The sequence below is a fragment of the Calonectris borealis genome, chromosome 27, assembly GCF_964195595.1.
Source record: "Calonectris borealis chromosome 27, bCalBor7.hap1.2, whole genome shotgun sequence".
NCBI classification, from domain to species: domain Eukaryota; kingdom Metazoa; phylum Chordata; class Aves; order Procellariiformes; family Procellariidae; genus Calonectris; species Calonectris borealis.
The window spans coordinates 2,361,383-2,377,115 of NC_134338.1; the positions used below are offsets into that span (position 1 = coordinate 2,361,383).

At 54.0% G+C, this 15,733-nt stretch overlaps 1 protein-coding gene across 2 annotated transcripts; it reads right to left on the reverse strand.

Moving 5' to 3' along the window:
• Positions 1 to 200: 200 nt before the first annotated feature.
• On the reverse strand, positions 201 to 14,557 carry SLC25A37 (solute carrier family 25 member 37). Of its 2 annotated transcripts, XM_075175010.1 has the most exons (4): positions 14,315 to 14,557; positions 6,804 to 7,032; positions 4,856 to 4,912; positions 201 to 3,672 (listed from the first exon to the last, which is right to left on the reverse strand). In XM_075175010.1, the coding sequence occupies exons 1-4, from the start codon at positions 14,516 to 14,518 to the stop codon at positions 3,152 to 3,154; spliced, it is 1,011 nt and encodes a 336-aa protein (XP_075031111.1). In that variant the 5' UTR covers positions 14,519 to 14,557; the 3' UTR covers positions 201 to 3,151. The 2 variants fall into 2 exon arrangements, with proteins under 2 accessions (XP_075031111.1, XP_075031110.1); XM_075175009.1 differs by lacking the exon at positions 14,315 to 14,557 and having other exon boundaries at positions 4,856 to 4,932; positions 6,804 to 6,879.
• Positions 14,558 to 15,733: the final 1,176 nt, after the last annotated feature.

A 15,733-nucleotide genomic window follows, 5' to 3' on the forward strand; every position in this document is an offset into this window, starting at 1 on the left:
ATGACGAAGGGCTTTATCTGACTCAGCTGGTGAGGTGCTGAGCCTGCCAAGTGTGCAGGCAACACTAGAAGGCACCATTCCTCCAGAGATCAGCCTGCCCAGCTGCCAGCGCGCAGAGCCATCGACACCCTCCTGCTGCTCAGCCCCAGCTGGAGCTCGGTGCCCAACTGCACAGCTAAGGAAAGCCACAGGCATGAGCCTAAAAGGACAAAAATCAGAATCTTTTATTTCCTTGAGCTCCAGTGATACAACTGTAGCAGCATTTCACAAATGAACTCCTGCATTGTTAAATATACATTTAAGGAAACACATTGAATTCCAAGGCAGGCAAAACAAAATAAAAATTAAGAACTGCAGACAAAGTTACTCATCCTCCCCCTTAAATAATATGTGCGTTTGTTGCAGACGAAGCAGCAGTACATGTTTCACATACCAGGTTAAAATAAAACTTCAGACTCGCAGCACAACTTTCAAATGCAAACCTAGAAGAGACAAGGAGGGGCTTTGGCGAAGGGGCTTTCACCGGGGGATCCAGCATTACGTACAGCAGGGAACATTTTAAACATATAAGAGACCTCCGCAACTATTAGACCAACTGGGCACATTCCCAGCTGCAGAATGGGAAGTCTGGTTTTATCGGATACCCGGGGCAATCCGTAAAGAGCTCTATAAACGTACAAGTGCTCCTCACCCACTCCCAGCTCAAGGCAGAGCAAGGTCCCAAGAAAACCTGGCTGATAATGATTTGTGCTCGACACCCAGGAGGTTCCCAGACATGCTCTGGCTAGCAACCGAAATGGGACGCGACCTCCCCCTCCAAGAACGATGCTCGGCTGGCCAAAACCACAACCACCCTCCCAATCGCCCCACAGCCACGGGCTCTGTCCCTGGGCAAGTCCAGCCTTTGCATCCCAGCTACTCACAGGTTACTCCAAATCGGAGATGAAGTTCTCCCAGAATAGCCAAGGTGAAGTCAGAAATATTAAAGCTAAGCAGCCAGAGGAAGAGGATGAGGCCCTGGGGACCGCTTGCCGAGTATGACTCCTAGCTACTGAAGTCGCACTGAAAGCTGTCGCCTTCCACGTTGTGCTACAGTTTGCCTCTTCAATATTAAAGTGACCCAAAATTTTCATCTAAGTGTTTATGCCCATCTCCGATGGAAATATTTTGTGCAGTTCTGGCTCCTGTTAGTGACTCTCCAGTTTCTAAAGTCAATAGAAAAAGACATCAAGGCTAACAGACAGCTCAGAGACCTCCAGCCTCGAGGATCTCCGGAGAGAGCCGAGGGCTTCCTCCAGCTACACCACCGAGACAGTGGCCTCAAGCTTACAATTTTTACTCTTTAAGACAGAGGGTGCATTTGACACAGTGATTCATTCAGTTTAAGTGACAAAAAGGCATCAAGAAGCTCATTCCATCATCATCAGTGGTAGAAGGTTAATTTACACAAGGCACACGCAACACCACCCAGAGAGGTGCTCTTCGATTTACCTTCTCCAAGTAACGGAGCAAAAGGATTAGCTCTGCTTAGTGTCACCCTACGCAACCCACCCGGACACCTCCAGTGCCACGTGCCAACCCAAAAGCTGCCCATCGCACTGCGGCTCCCCCAGCAAGCTGAAGCCACATCTCCACGGCCGCGCACAAGCTGCCCCAGGTAAGGGGGTGAGGAGATGGTGCCAGCTCGAGACACCAGCTGCTGCTGGCAGGGCAAGTTCCCGGGAGGATGGAGACACGCCGATCGGCGTCCTGTAACGTATTTACACATCCAGGTCCCTAAAATCCCTCATCAGCTACTGATCACCCACGTAACTGGCTAAAGGACGCATTTTGGTTTGGAAGAGCCATTCCCAGGAGGAGCAGGGCACGCAGCAAGGTTGCCACCCTTCCCGAGCAGGCTTTGCTGGCCACCGCAAAGCTCAGCATCCCACAGCAGCAAAACCAAACCCACAGCACAAGGAACATCTCTAGGTTGATATTTTTCCTCCCCAAGAGAGATGAGCAGCAGCTTTTTGTCAAACATGGGCTGGGAGGTGGCTTTGGTTCTGCAGGGAAGACTTTCCCAAGGCTTTCACCGTCTGCTGCTGGTTTGGTGCTGCCAGGATGCGACCCTTGCGACGCGGCAGCCGAACTGTAAACAGAAGCTCCGGTCCCCCCCAGGGAGCAGAGCAGCTCCGTGCACCCTGCTTCGATCCCACCAGCTATCGAGATCCTGTAAGCAGGATCAGGGCCTTATTAAAAAAGAAGTATGAATAAATTAAGGGAGGATAAAGGCTGTTCAGCTATCACACACCATAAAAATGTACCTTTAAAAAAAGTGTTTGCAAAAACAATACTATTCTTTAAAATCTACATTTTTTTAAGAGTCTCCTTGTAAAAAAATGGAATCGATAGTTTCCCCCTCTCCCCCACAAAGTGACCAGGTATTTTAGGGTGCCTCTCCTTGGTGTCCTACAGTTTCCCAAAGCGCTGTCCCCATTCCTTCTCCCCCCCATCCCAGCAAGTCTCAAGGAGTACCAAGTACCTTGACACCCACATGAGAATCCTGGCCACCGTCCGGGGGCTAAATGCTGTATAATTAAAGCCAATCTGGCTATAAAAATAAATGCTTTTGTGTCTTCCTTACACAGGATGGAAGAATTTAGCCCTTTTTAAACAGCTCAGCATCTAGCTGTAATAGTATTTAAAAAACAACCCAAATGCCTACATAGAAAAATAAAGGATAAACATTATCCATCTATTTTATATTTATATAAAAAGTAAGTTCTGTGACAGGATATTTTGCTTCTTTGCTGTAAAAAAAAAAACCAGCCTAGGCTGTATAACCTAAGCCTTCTGGTGAGGAGTAAACTACACCTTCAAACTTATTCAGAGAAAAATATCAGTTAGCCATTTCACTTCTCCAAAATAAAGTTATTAAATATATATATTATTATAAGTCTTTATAAACTATTTCACTGTTTAAGCAAGGAGGGGGACACGTGACTGAGGACCACTTTAATCCCTCCTTCCCTGGGGAGGGAGAAGTGGACGTCAGCTGTGAATCCACCAGAAACCTGGCACCTTCCTCAGCGGAGAGCCAGAGCTCGCTGGCTTGCAGGCACAGACACGCACGGAGGGCACACGGAGGCTCGCATTCACTCTAAGTCCTTCACAAGGATGTTCTTTTTTCCAGCTTGTGCTTTGTGAGAAAGTACTTGAAGAATTCATACACGGACCAGGAGATGGCTGTGGAAGGCATCTGGTAAATGACGCGTGCCTGCACCCCTCTGAAATACCCCGCAATGCCCCCCAGCTGATAGACGGTCTTGAAGGCGTTCACCATGCCCGAGAGATGTCCGCTGATGTTCACAGAGCTCAAGGCTATGTTCTCCTGGGTGTTGAGCAGGGTCTTGCAGACATCCAGAGGAGTGGTGGCAGCAGCGGCTACAGCCCCCGCGATGGCACCGGAGACGATGTGGGACCGAGGGTTGTACCCCCGGTGTGGGTTGATCTGCTCCTGCATGAATTCGTAGGTGATGAAGTGAATGGCCTGGAAGGGGACGTTCATGGTGAGCTGGGTGGTGTAGCTGCGGTAGAAGGCACCGAACCCCTCCGTCTTCTGCACTGTCCTTATGCACGCCAGGACGGACTTGTAGGGCGAGTTGAACATCTGCATCCGTTGCTTCACCACTGGTCCAGGCAACGGCCACAGGGGGTAAAGGCAGGGCAGACGGCCCCGGCAGGACAGATGCAGGGAGATAAAGACCTATTAGCCAAGGCACATCTTTCCTGGTCATCACAAGAGCCAGGCTGAACCCTGCTCCAAGTCCCAACCATCCAGACCCGACTTGCCCTTCCAAATCCAAACTGCTAGGACATAAACCAGGCATTTCTGTAGCGATGAGCAACTTATCGACAGGCTTTTACCAAAAGCCTGCATACGTCCTCTGCTTCCCCCCAACCTGCCCAGTGCACCCCAAAAAACCTCAATGCAGGAAGCGAGGGAAGCAGGTCAGAGCTCAGCCCTGGTTCAACAGCTCTGCACTTCCAGGGGCTGATCCGCTCCTCTCCTCAAGCTTAATTAGGGAACTTTTACTTCCAGCTAGAAAGGCATTAATGCAGACTGATAAGGACCTCAGATGCGTCTGTGAGGGTGCAGAGCCGTTGTGCGGAAACACTGGCATACCAAGAGGACAAGGGCAGAAAGGTGATTAAATAACTGTACGTCAGCGGGGAAGTGTGACAGACCTCACCTACGTCCCAAGTCCTGAAACGGAACAACTTGCATTGACTTCAGCAAAAGGCCAATTAACTTAATTCATTTAATCAGGATATGATTAAAAGGATTTTAAACACTAGAGACATTTTTTCCTTCAGAAAAACCTGACTTTGGGCCAACTCAGAAGTCCAGTCCATTAACACTGAAGAGCTGGCAGTCCAGCTGATTGTCTTCATTTTAGCTGCATTTTGCTGTTAGTCCTTTTAATGCCAGACTCTGCCTACCCGAGAATGCAACAGTCCCACCGGCTGCTGCATTTGTCTAACAACATGCCTGAGCTCAGTTTTGTTTGGGTGGTCCAAAGCTTCAGAAAAACCACCACCACTTCAGTAAAGTTGCACTGGCAGAGTAGTGACAGCATCGTGTCAGGAAGGGTGACACCAGCTTTCCCGGGAAGTCACGATACGCCCCGCAGATGCTGTGCAACCCCTTGGCAAGCAAGGTAAAAGAGCTAGGCAGAATTTATCCCTTTACAGTGGCCTGTCTGGGCTCACTAAAGCTGGGCAGAGTCACTAAAGCAAAGGGCTTAAGCTGCTGAGACAGGCAGGGTGTGCTCGGTGTCCCAGGCTAACGGGGTGCAGCACAGGGCATTACCTTCAGCGGGGTTCATCACTGCGTCGTGGAGTAGCGTGGCCACGCTCCCAGCTATACCTGCAAGACACAAGAGCATCCTTCAACAAAACAAAAGATTCAGAAGCCAGGGGCTTGCTCGGGCACTGCCATCCCACCAAGGACCCGGGGACCGCTGCCGGGGGAGCTGCAGCCCAGCAACACAGGTTTGGAGCACAAGTCTGATGGGGAGCAGCTGAGGAACTGGGGGTGTTCAGCCTGGAGAAGAGGAGGCTGAGGGGAGACCTCATCGCTCTACAACTCCCTGGAAGGAGGTTGTAGCGAGGGGGGGGTCGGTCTCTTCTCCCAAGTAACAGCGATAGGACGAGAGGAAATGGCCTCAAGTTGCGCCAAGGGAGGTTTAGATTGGACATTGGGAGAAATTTCTTTACTGAAGAGTGGTCAGGCCTTGGACCAGGCTGCCCAGGGAAGTGGGGGAGTCCCCATCCCTGGAATGGTGTAGATGAGGCGCTTAGGGACATGGTGTAGTGGGCATGGGGGTGTTGGGTTGACGGTTGGACTTGATCTTAGAGGTCTTTTCCAACCTTAATGATTCTATGATTCCAACTCATTCCCAGTGGAGAAAAGCCCAGCCCGAGCAGCCTGACAGAAACCAGGATCGGCTCACAGGATCACAGCCGTCACCTTTGCTACTCCCTACAACTCGCAAGGCTTTGCCTGTGCAAGACACCACCGGCTTCACTCAGCCTGCGCTGGACTGAGAAGTGAGCAATGTTTAGAACTGGCTCAGCGCATCCCTAATTAGGCATTTTCATCTGTTTACTCAGTCTTGTTTTAAACACTAATTGCACAGATTCTGCAAACATCCAGCCAGCCATTAATAATTCTGCAGTTGGCTCTAGGATGGGCCTCTCGAGCCACACCTTCTCCTTTGATGTAGGTTTCCATCTCAAATTCTCTCTTGCCCAAATGACTTTCGGTCATTTCTCATTAACACAGTGCTTCAGTTTTCCTGCTGGTACTGAAAGCCTGTAGCTACTTGAAAGGCAAACACAAGCAGCACATTAGTAGCAAAAAGCAGCAAGCCAGAAAAATATTATATACCCTTAACTGAGTTGGTTGAGTCAAGTCAAGTGACTGCCCTGGCAGATTCCTACCGTCACATCGTGTCAAGGACCAGGCAGAAAGGTCTTCTGCACAAACCCTTTGGTAACAGCCCTGCCTGCTCAATTAGAGGGTTTCTGCTGTTTCAGTGGTACTGCTGGACCTAAAAGCGAAAGCCTTCCTGGTAGAAGCAAAATCTTTAACAAAGCATGCGAGCGCACAGAAGATGCAGCGCACTTTACCATGCTGGAGCTCCAAGGGAGGCATCTGGAACAACCTGTACTTCAGACCTCAAGAGGTTTAGATGATGCCTTCAACATAAAGCCAGAAGCAGCCTGCGACTGCATCTGAACACCTCTTGCCCAATATGTTGGCGACTTGTGCTAGAATAATTTGAGATGAGAGAGTAGAGCAGAAATCTAGGTTAGACTAAGACTTTGGAGGGCGCACAAGAGTGCCATGGGGGGTTTTGGGCCAGGAAGGGCTGACCCTGCTGCGACAGCCATCTCTACCCTCTGGAAGAGAGATCTACCAGGCAGCCAGTCGTCCCACGACAGGGCGCAGGTTTCAGGGGAGCATGGTGGCCAGCAGAAGCACTCAGCCAGAGGGCAGGCACCACACTCGCCTGCCTGACTCCCCCCTGCCTCCCCAGCACTCGGGTGCCGAGACCTGCGAGCCCGGGGTTACGTTTGCATCTTGCATCCTCCCGTAGGGGTATTTACAGTGTCAGGCTGAGTGCAGGCTGCCTACAGCAGCTCTTCCAGGAGCAGAGCACAGGGAAGGATGCCAGGCTAAGCGTGTGAAGCAAGCAAGGGACAGGCTGTTAACTGCACGTTTTTTTTTTTTGTGCAAAAAAACCCCAAAATACCATTGGCCAAGTGGCTGTTTCCTCCATGCTGGATAGTATCACTTAGAGACTTTTTCATTTTTTCATAGCAGGCAAAGTACATTGCGTGGGCAGGGCCAGCCCCCAGCATAGTGACATTAATCCCCCGTAAAGGCCTCCAGAAACCCTCTGTAAGAACAATCTTCTTCAGAGCTTCATACACGCTCCTGTACTGGGCTTTGGGGTCCGGCTGCAAGCTCTGCATCCTTGTCTGCAACAAAGCACACAAAGGGAGAAGCCTCAGTTACCCGTCTTCAATGCAACAAGCACAAGCCATAAAGAGCTACAAGACTTCCAAGACCATTTAGAGGGGTCAATAATTGATTTATTCCCCAGTTGCACCCACGCCAGGGCCACGGCACTATTTATCCACGCTTTGCCTGCCGGACCAGCGAGATTAACTCCACGCTCCCATTGCAACACCAAAAGGTTAGGAGGCTGCTCAGACAAGGGAAGTGTAACCTCTGCTCTTGTTTATGCACGGGAAGTACAGGGAATTAAGCTACCGCAGTTGTTCAAAAGACTCGGTGAAGAAATACAGTTAGGTCTTTAATTGCCTCTTGCTTACAACACTCCCGGCTCTCTGCCCCGGCTTGTTTCTCCTGCAGTGGCTCAGCTGCTTTTGACACTTGGCATGCAGAGTTAGCCCGCGCGATTGGGAAACAGGTTTCCTAGAGGGCAAGCTGAGAAAATGGGGTACCCGCAGTAACCCCCCCCGTAGAAGGAGAGTCAGGTAAGGGCCACCCCGTTCTCCTGCACACGACCCAAGGAAGACCCAGGGGGTGACCATGTCCCCCAGCAGCCTGGAGAGCACGGAGCCGTCCTTCGCCCCATCTTCCCTCCCAGCTCCTGGTGCCCTGCAGCACCGACAGCCTGGGCCAGGAGGTTTCATGTGCACCTTTGTTCAACAGTCCTTGATGGGCTTTTCTTCCACAGATTTCTGAAGCCAGCTCAGCTTCTGGCATCCAAAGCATCCTATTAAACTCACTGCCATCACTTAATTATGCACCGTGGGAAAAATTACTTCTGTTTCAGGCTTCTGCAGACTGATGCCATCACACACCAGCAACGCTCAAAGCCCTTGCAATGACGATGCCAACCTGCGACGACGGGTTTTGCAGGACACAGACCCCAGCCACCTCCCACCAGCGACGGGACAGACACTGGCAGGGCTTAAACCTCTACAAGCGTCCCAGCAAGACCAAGCAAACCTAGAGCATCGAGATGCAAAGGGCTCTGCTACTCCTGCTGAGCAGCCCACGAGTCCTGCCGGTCTGCAACACGGCCGATACACCCCACCACACCGAAACCGGTCTGAAGGGATACAGCCTTTGGGGGCAGCCTCGTGCCTCGAAACAACAAACACAGAAGGCTCCTGGGAAAGGGCATGGCCACAGGAGATGAGTGTTTAGCAACCTGCAACAGGCTCCATCAAATTAATGCTCTTTTAAGGTGAAGTGCAATTAAGAGGTCATTCGGGGTTGAGAGGAAGGATGCTTTCCACCCCGTGAGCTGGGACACCCCATCTTCAGAATATTCCCCCGAACGATTTGGCAGCACGCAGACACCAGCGCTGCCCTGGCAGGCAGAGCAACACGAATGGCTCCATCCTCGGCAGAGATTCAACAGCCCTTGGAAAGGCAAGGATTGCCCATGCCACCCCCACGCTTCCTCAGGACACGGCCCTTCAAGCTTATCGATTCACTTAATTAGCCAGGAGGCAATACTACAGCTAAGCTTTCAGGCAAGATTAAGCCAATTAAACTGTTTCAGGTTTGGACCTTTGATTCCACAAACCACTCTAGTTACTGGAAACTGCAAAGCACTTCCACTTACACTTTCCAAGACCAAGGAAGAGATCAGAGCTGAATTCAAGACTTTAACCCAGTAAAATAAAACCAAGCTATGAAAGCAGCAAAGCAATACGTGAGGCTAAACCAAACAAATTATTGCAGTTGTAGTAAATATTCTAAAAAAAAATGGCACTGGAGTTACATTTGCGAAGTGCCTCAGTTCAGCAGCTAGCTGCATTTCAGACTTCAGCATCAGCCGGTGGTCCTGACAAGGCATCACCCTACAACAGGGAGTTTGCAGCCTCAAGCAAAGCTTCCTGTTTCAGAGCACTAAATGCATTGTAACCTATGAACAGCGCTGCAAATAAACCCAAAGGCGCAAAAAAATCCTCCTGTGAAGGCAGCAACAGCCCTGAATTATCTTGGAATTTAAAATCAGGTTTTAAATCCACCTCTCAGCCCTCGCTGAGCGAGCGTAAGGGTCTTGCAACCCCTCCACAGGTCTCTGCACCTTCCCGTCCCACGGATGCTCGTCAGGAGGGGCTGGATTTCACGATGCCCCGGAGGAACTCCCGGCAGCCGCTCCACCATCAGCGTGACTCAGCACGAGCCACGCTGCGAGCTGGTCGCATCCAGCTGGGCTATGTTGGTTTTTTGGTTTGGTTTTTTTTTTTTTTTTCTTTTGCTCTGCTAGTTTTAACTTGAAGGCATTGCTTCAGACTCCAGAACTGACCCCAGGAGATCTCGATCTCACCCCGGTCCGTTGCTGGGATGCCTTCGAAGCAGCCAGTATAATTTAAGCACACAGCAGCGCCATCTCGTCAGAAAGGTAATCAGGGATAAGTGTTCCTGTAAAGCAATAAACTATCAGCCTGGCACGTGCAGGACCAAAGCACGTGGTGCTGTGCTGTTGGGAACTAACCCTGAGTATCTCCACCCTTACTGAGGATCCAGTTGCTTTCACATGAGAATGGATAAATATCAATTTTTATTTTTCCATCAATCATCTGGGGCACCCTAGAGGGGTTCAAAAGCTCATACCGTAGCCCAGAGCGGGCGGTAAGTGTATGTTGTACCCACCTAACCCAGGCACGCTGCAGTTTGCATCACCACCAGCACAGCCAGGTCCACAGGCTTGCACCTTGCCTTAAAGCTGTGGACACAAACAGGACCAACAGCCCAAGGAGTGACCAAAACCAAGATCTCCTGTGTGGCTGCTGCAACGCAAGAGGCACAGAGCTGAAAACAGGTTCAGCTCTGTTTCATCCCGGATAAGTTTATCATGGTGTGAACGATGATGATTTGCTCTGAGCTATGCAGCCCTTACCCCCCCAGCTCCTGCCACCTATCTGAAGCCAGCAAGTTCCTCCAGGAGCCTCACCCCCCTGTCGTTAATCAGCCAAGAAATACTTCTCCACCTACTTAGATTAATCCCCATTGCATAAGGCAAAGAGTGCACTGACAACCGCAAGCGTCCTGGTACTCCTGCTTTCAGCTTGGGCATAAGAAGCAACACCAAAAGTCACAGTTTCAGGTTGATCAGGTTACCTGCTGTTTGAGGACCAGCACCGGCTTTACGGATGCTGTTTGGGGGAGAGGACCCAGCCTTCCTGCTGCCAGAAGCACAGGAATAGTCCAGGGCTGTTTTCTATCTAGAATTGTTTTACTAACAAGAGTCAGGTCTCTAGTTCTGCATATTCTTGCAAAGGGTCACTGATTTGACACGCCACTGTACAAACAGGCTCAGATATAATTTGTCTTTGTTTTTTTTTTCTGAGCATGGCATGCTTTCTCAAAGTCCAGCCTGCACGTTCATGTGACAGACCAGACCACCCTGGTCTCCCTGCAGCTAACAAAAGACACGGAGAACACAATATGCCTTTACCAGGAAATAAGCAGCATTTCTTCAGCCACCCGATCAGATCCTGCTGGACAGAGAGGGCTTCGCTATTGCATGACCCACACCACGCTCGAGCCCTGAACCCCCTTTTCTTTTTTGCTAGGCTGTTTTCCAGCTAGAGCAGCTCCCCAGACAAGCAACACACTTGGTGTGGTACCCACCCGTGTCCACAAAGGCCACGGGAGGGGAGCACAGGGTCAGTCGAACAGGTTAGCCGTGAGTTTCCAGCACCCCGACGCTATCAGCTGAAACAAGAGTAACTGCTCCTCCTGGACCTGTGTTGAGACGGGTGGATGCAGAACCTCCCACCACCAAACCCAAGCCAAGGCAAGCGTCCCTAACCCCAAAGTCTAAATAAACCACAGTAAAACAGCTCACAGAGGCGCTCGTCAGCCCTGCCGCCCTCAGTCATACTTGTGTGCTTTCAAGACCTCAGTTACCAGCAGGGAAGCTCCAAAGCCTACTTGCACCAGGCAGGTCACCCACGGTTGACCGTCCTCGCTGGAGCCACTGAAACACTGGCTCCATCCCTCCCAACAAGCCCCATCGCACTTGTCCTGGACAAGTACAGGACCTCCCGTACCCGTTAGGAACCACGCACAGCCACAGCAAGGTCAACTTACAGATGTCTTGTTGCACCAACTTGGTTAGGAGCTGTTCAGGTTTTCACGGAGAAGGACCGCAATGTGGTTAGGACTGGAACAAGGACTTTTTGTGATTATTGCAACTGCCATCCGCTGTGAGGAAGGGAGGTTCAAGCCCAGCACATCTCCAGTTTCTCCCTGAGCTGTCTCCCGTCAGCAGTTAGTTCCCAGGAGGGGACAAGAGCTGTTCTTTGTGTCCTCGAGGCAGCTACTTTACCTGCCTTGGGAAACCAGCTCCAGCAGCCTTGCAAAAAGCCACCAAATGGCTTAAGCAAGAGGAGGGAGGAGGCTCCAGGGGAGTCCTCCAGAAACTCCCTTCTGCCACCATCACAAGAAGTCCTTGACAGGCTGATCTCTAAAATTAATTTGAAGACTGATCAGGCTTGCCAGGACAGCTGTGTTTTCAGCAGCTACAAAACAAAACAAGCCTAAGCACTATGAGAAACACCATCGGCACACATTAAAAACCCGCAGTTCAAGCCAGTGTTTTCCTACAACCACGGCGTTAAGTGGGCAAGGCAGAGGCCAACGTCCAGTTAAGGCTGCAGCTGCAAGGGGCTCTTTACCATTAGAAGTAAAATGATGGGAAGAAAAAGACACCGAGCAAATCTCAATAATCACAAGCCTCCAGCTGCAGCTTTAGTTGGTAAAACACAACCTGTAACACATTTCCCCACTAAACAAATAGCGACTTTGCTGCAAAATACACATACGACTAGCAACGCTTTAAGTTACAGCACATGGGCTGTGCACGGGCACGTGCATCACGGATTTACACTTTCCCTCATCACATCCCGGCACGTGTTGCCCCACGAGCACCAACAGCACCTCTGGGTGTTTTGTATGCCGCCACACAGGCGGATCTATGAGCTTCACAGAGGTCCACAGGGCACTATTTTAACCGCTTGCCTTGACGCACCTCAACAGGACACCACCATCGCAGCCTGCCCTACCCCGACCTCGTCAAGCTCAGGAATTGTGCGAGTGTCTGAAGCAAACAACTCCTCAAATTAAAACATTTTCAGTTTCTCTTTGAGAGGAAGTGACTTGTTGGAACCAAAACATTTCCTCTACAGCACGATCTAGCCAGGTGCCTGAAATGCCTCTTTCTGCAGCATCCACAAGCCCCTACCTCCTCCACGGGCTCTGCTCAGCCGTGACCGATCCCAGTCGTTATTATCCAGAAAGTCAGACTAAGGAAGCTTTGCTGCTTTCCTGTGGAAGGAGAGCGGCACATTGCCCATGGTAAAGTGAAAGACAGCTGCTCTTACAAGCTTAATTGGTATTTGGTTATTCCCATTACAAAAAAAGGCCTTTTTGGGGTCAGTTCTCACCTTTCCCCGTAGCAGACAGAACACGTCTGCGTCGCGGGAGCAGCACCCAAAGCCTGCAGCTCGGGATTTCACGCTGCCCGCGACACATGTGGTGACCTTGGCCAGGCTCTGCCGGAGTTCTCCCGCAGCCAGCCAACAGCTGGAGTATTTTATCTGCTTCCGAGCACTTCAAGGCAGTTTGCTGAGCGGGATTATTCCCAGCGCAAGGCATTGCCCCGGCACTCTCCCAGCAGAGGCGCTGGCAGCCGTGAAGCAACCAGGGAATTCACTGCCCAGTGAAATCAGCATTTTCACCTTCCTACAAAGCACCTCCCGCTCCAGGAAACCGGGCACAACTTTCGTTTTCTGCCTCTCCCTTTTTCCCCGCAGAGGAAATGCCCTCTTAAATAACACCATGAAGTCCAGAGTGACGACACGCTGCTCTGACCGTGACTTGGCAGAAAATACCAGGCTTGTTTGTGAAAGGAGCCGGTGCGGAGGCACCCGGGGTGGGCACGGACCCCGCGCCTCGGGGGGACCTGCGATGCGGAGCAGCCCAAACCTAGGAGCCAGGTCCAGCAGGCACAGACCCAGAGGGAAAACACGGAAAAAAGCAAAGAATATTTCCTTTGAATGCTTATCGCAGCACACTGGCAAGACCTCCAGTGCCTCAAAGCGAAGGCATTTCCTCTCCTCTCCTCTTTCTACTCTTTCAGGGAGCCCTGCATTGAAAAGAGGAGAAATTAGAGCATCTGCTTGCAGCCTTTCCTGACCACGGAGGATCTGTCAGCACCAGCCACACAATATCAAGGGTGTTTGGCTTTTCCCAACCTTATTTTCTCTTTTTTAAGCCGCCAGAGCAGCATGCTGGCAGGGCAGAGGGAGGAAATACCCTTCATGATGCTTCCTACCGCGTCGGTGATGCCGTGGGGTCTTCTCGTGCACACTCAACAGCACCGAGAGCACACTCGTTAGTCTGAAGCAGCTCATCTGCACTAACACCCAACCACCACCGGCATACCTGCAGCCCCTTTATAAGCCCCGACCGTAATAAAGCCACTGCTCCCACGGGGCTGGGGTGACACGGAAGGTCGGTGACACCCCTTGCAGCCATCCCGGCGAGCAGACAGACGGACCACCCCGGCCCACCAGCTCTTCCCTCCTGGGCTGGAATGGGCTGGAATTCCAGCACTATGGGAGGGAAAAGCCGCTCGGAGGGGTCCTGCTCCAGCCCCACGCCGGAGGGCACCGGCGGCACCTCCCGCCCCGGGGAGCAGCCCGAGGACTTTGCTTGTGCAGCGGGAAGCGGCAAGGCCCAGCGCACACCTTGGCACCGCCGGTTGCGCAAAGCTCGCCGGGGCCGAGGACGCTGGGGCTGCCTGGGATGGCACCCGAGGGGCTGCAGGGACGGGTCCAGGGTGGGTGCGCAGCTCCGGCTTCCATCGGAGACCTCGGGGGGTGACACCTCGGGGACCTTCCACACCGCAGCACCCTGCTCCTCACCCACCCCCAGCACCCATCCCCAACAGCCCGGTACAACTCTGCTCCCCCCAAGCAACATTCCCCACCCCGGGAGCCCCGTGCACCCCGACACCCCTTGCACACTTCCCCCCTCCCCGCACCACCGCACACCCCCAGCACCCCACGCGTGCTCTCCCGCTTGCACAAACGCCGGCACCCCCGTGCATACACGCCCCGCACCCCGTGCACGCACCCCCCGTGCGCACACTCCCGGGCACCCCCGGTGCGCTCCCGCACACCTCCGGTACCCCGTTGCACGCACCCCCCGCGACCGGCAGCCGTGGGAGGAGCCGCCGGAGGTTCCCCACCCTCCGCCACGCACCTTGACCGAGTCCACCGGGTACATCACCGTGTGCTCCATGATGCCCGCCACCGCTCCGGCCATCATGTGGGTGCCGAGCGAGGCGCCGCTGGGCAGGCTCTCGTACTCCTCGCCCTCCATAGGCGGCGCGGGAGCGGCGGCGGCGGCGGGGCCGGGCCCCGGGGGCGCCGCCGCGCTGCCCCCCACTCCGCAGCTCAGCTCCATCCGCCCGGCGGGGGGGGCACCGGGGGTCCGCACGGGGCTCGCCCGCCGCCCCGGCCCCGCTTTAAAGCCGCGCCCGCCGCCCCGCCCCGCCCCTCCCCGCGCCCGCCAATAGCGAGACGCCGCCGCCGCCGCCCGCCGTTCCGTTGGGCTACGGCGGGGGCCCCGCGGCGTGACGTCACAGACCGCCGGGCACCGGGAGGCAGATTGGCAGGCACGCGGGCGAATGGCGAAGAGAGGCGGCGGAGTGGAGGAGCATGATTGGCTCTGCCGTGGAGGCGGGCCGGCTGGCAGGCGCGCGGAAGGGGGGGGCAGCGGCGCGCGCCTCCCGGCCAAGCGCCCGGCCCGCCTGCAGGCGTGCGGTCCTGCTGCGGGCGTGCGAGCGGCTTGCGCGCTCGCCGCCCTCGTGCAAGCACGCGCCCCTCGTGCAAGCACACCCCCCTCGTGCAAGCACGCGCCCCTCGTGCATGCGCACCCCCCTCGTGCAAGCACGCGCCCCTCGTGCAAGCGCACCCCGCCGGTGATGTGCCCTTTGCACCAGCAGACCCCCCCCCTCGCCCCGGCACGGCCCCCCGGGCAGGCACAAGCACACGGGCAGGAGAGGGCTCGGGCTGCCCCCGGGCCTGGGGCACCCTGCAGCCACCGGCCCAGGCCTCTCCAGCCCGTCGGGGTGCCAACCGCTGCCCGCTGCGCTGGGCACGCCTCGGGTGCACGGGCGGTGTGTTGCAGCGTGGCTCTGGGGGGCTTCCAGGGTGGGCACCCCCAGCTGCAGCCACTTGCGGGGTGCCGTGGGGCGAGGCCGGGCAGGTGAGCATTACGTGAGCAAAGGTGGTATTTTCCCTGGAGGACTACGGCATCGCTGGGAATAAAGCAGTCCTCGGCACGTGGGCGTTCCACGTCCCCAAACAGCCCCAAGCGCTCCCCAAAGCACGGGCGAGGCCACGGGGCCACCTCAGGTCTTGTGCTGCTGCCGCTTTGTCTCAGAGGAGTTTTGCCTACGATAGGATTTATTTTTCGTTGTGCTTTTGGGGTTTTCTGGGTGCCTCGGCTGGCACAGATTCCAGTGCCCTCTCCTGTCACCCCGTCCGGCAGGGCCAGCGTAGCAGGACGAGGCGCCACATCAGCTCCCCTGCGTGGGCTTGAGCCTGGCGTGGGGAAGAACAGCTCCTGGAAGGGCTTAGGGGAGCTTTCTGCCCTTCCCTGCAAAGGCTTTTTGGG

Bases quoted from the DNA above. Each gene is read 5' to 3' on its own strand.
- SLC25A37 (XM_075175010.1), bottom strand. From the start codon at position 14,518: ATGGAGCTGAGCTGCGGAGTGGGGGGCAGCGCGGCGGCGCCCCCGGGG. The intron at 7,033-14,314 runs GTGCGTGGCGGA...GCTTTGTTGCAG, and splicing joins ACCCGGTGGACTCGGTCAAG to ACAAGGATGCAGAGCTTGCA. The intron at 4,913-6,803 runs GTATTTTGGGGT...TGTGTCTTGCAG, and splicing joins AAACAGCCACTTGGCCAATG to GTATAGCTGGGAGCGTGGCC.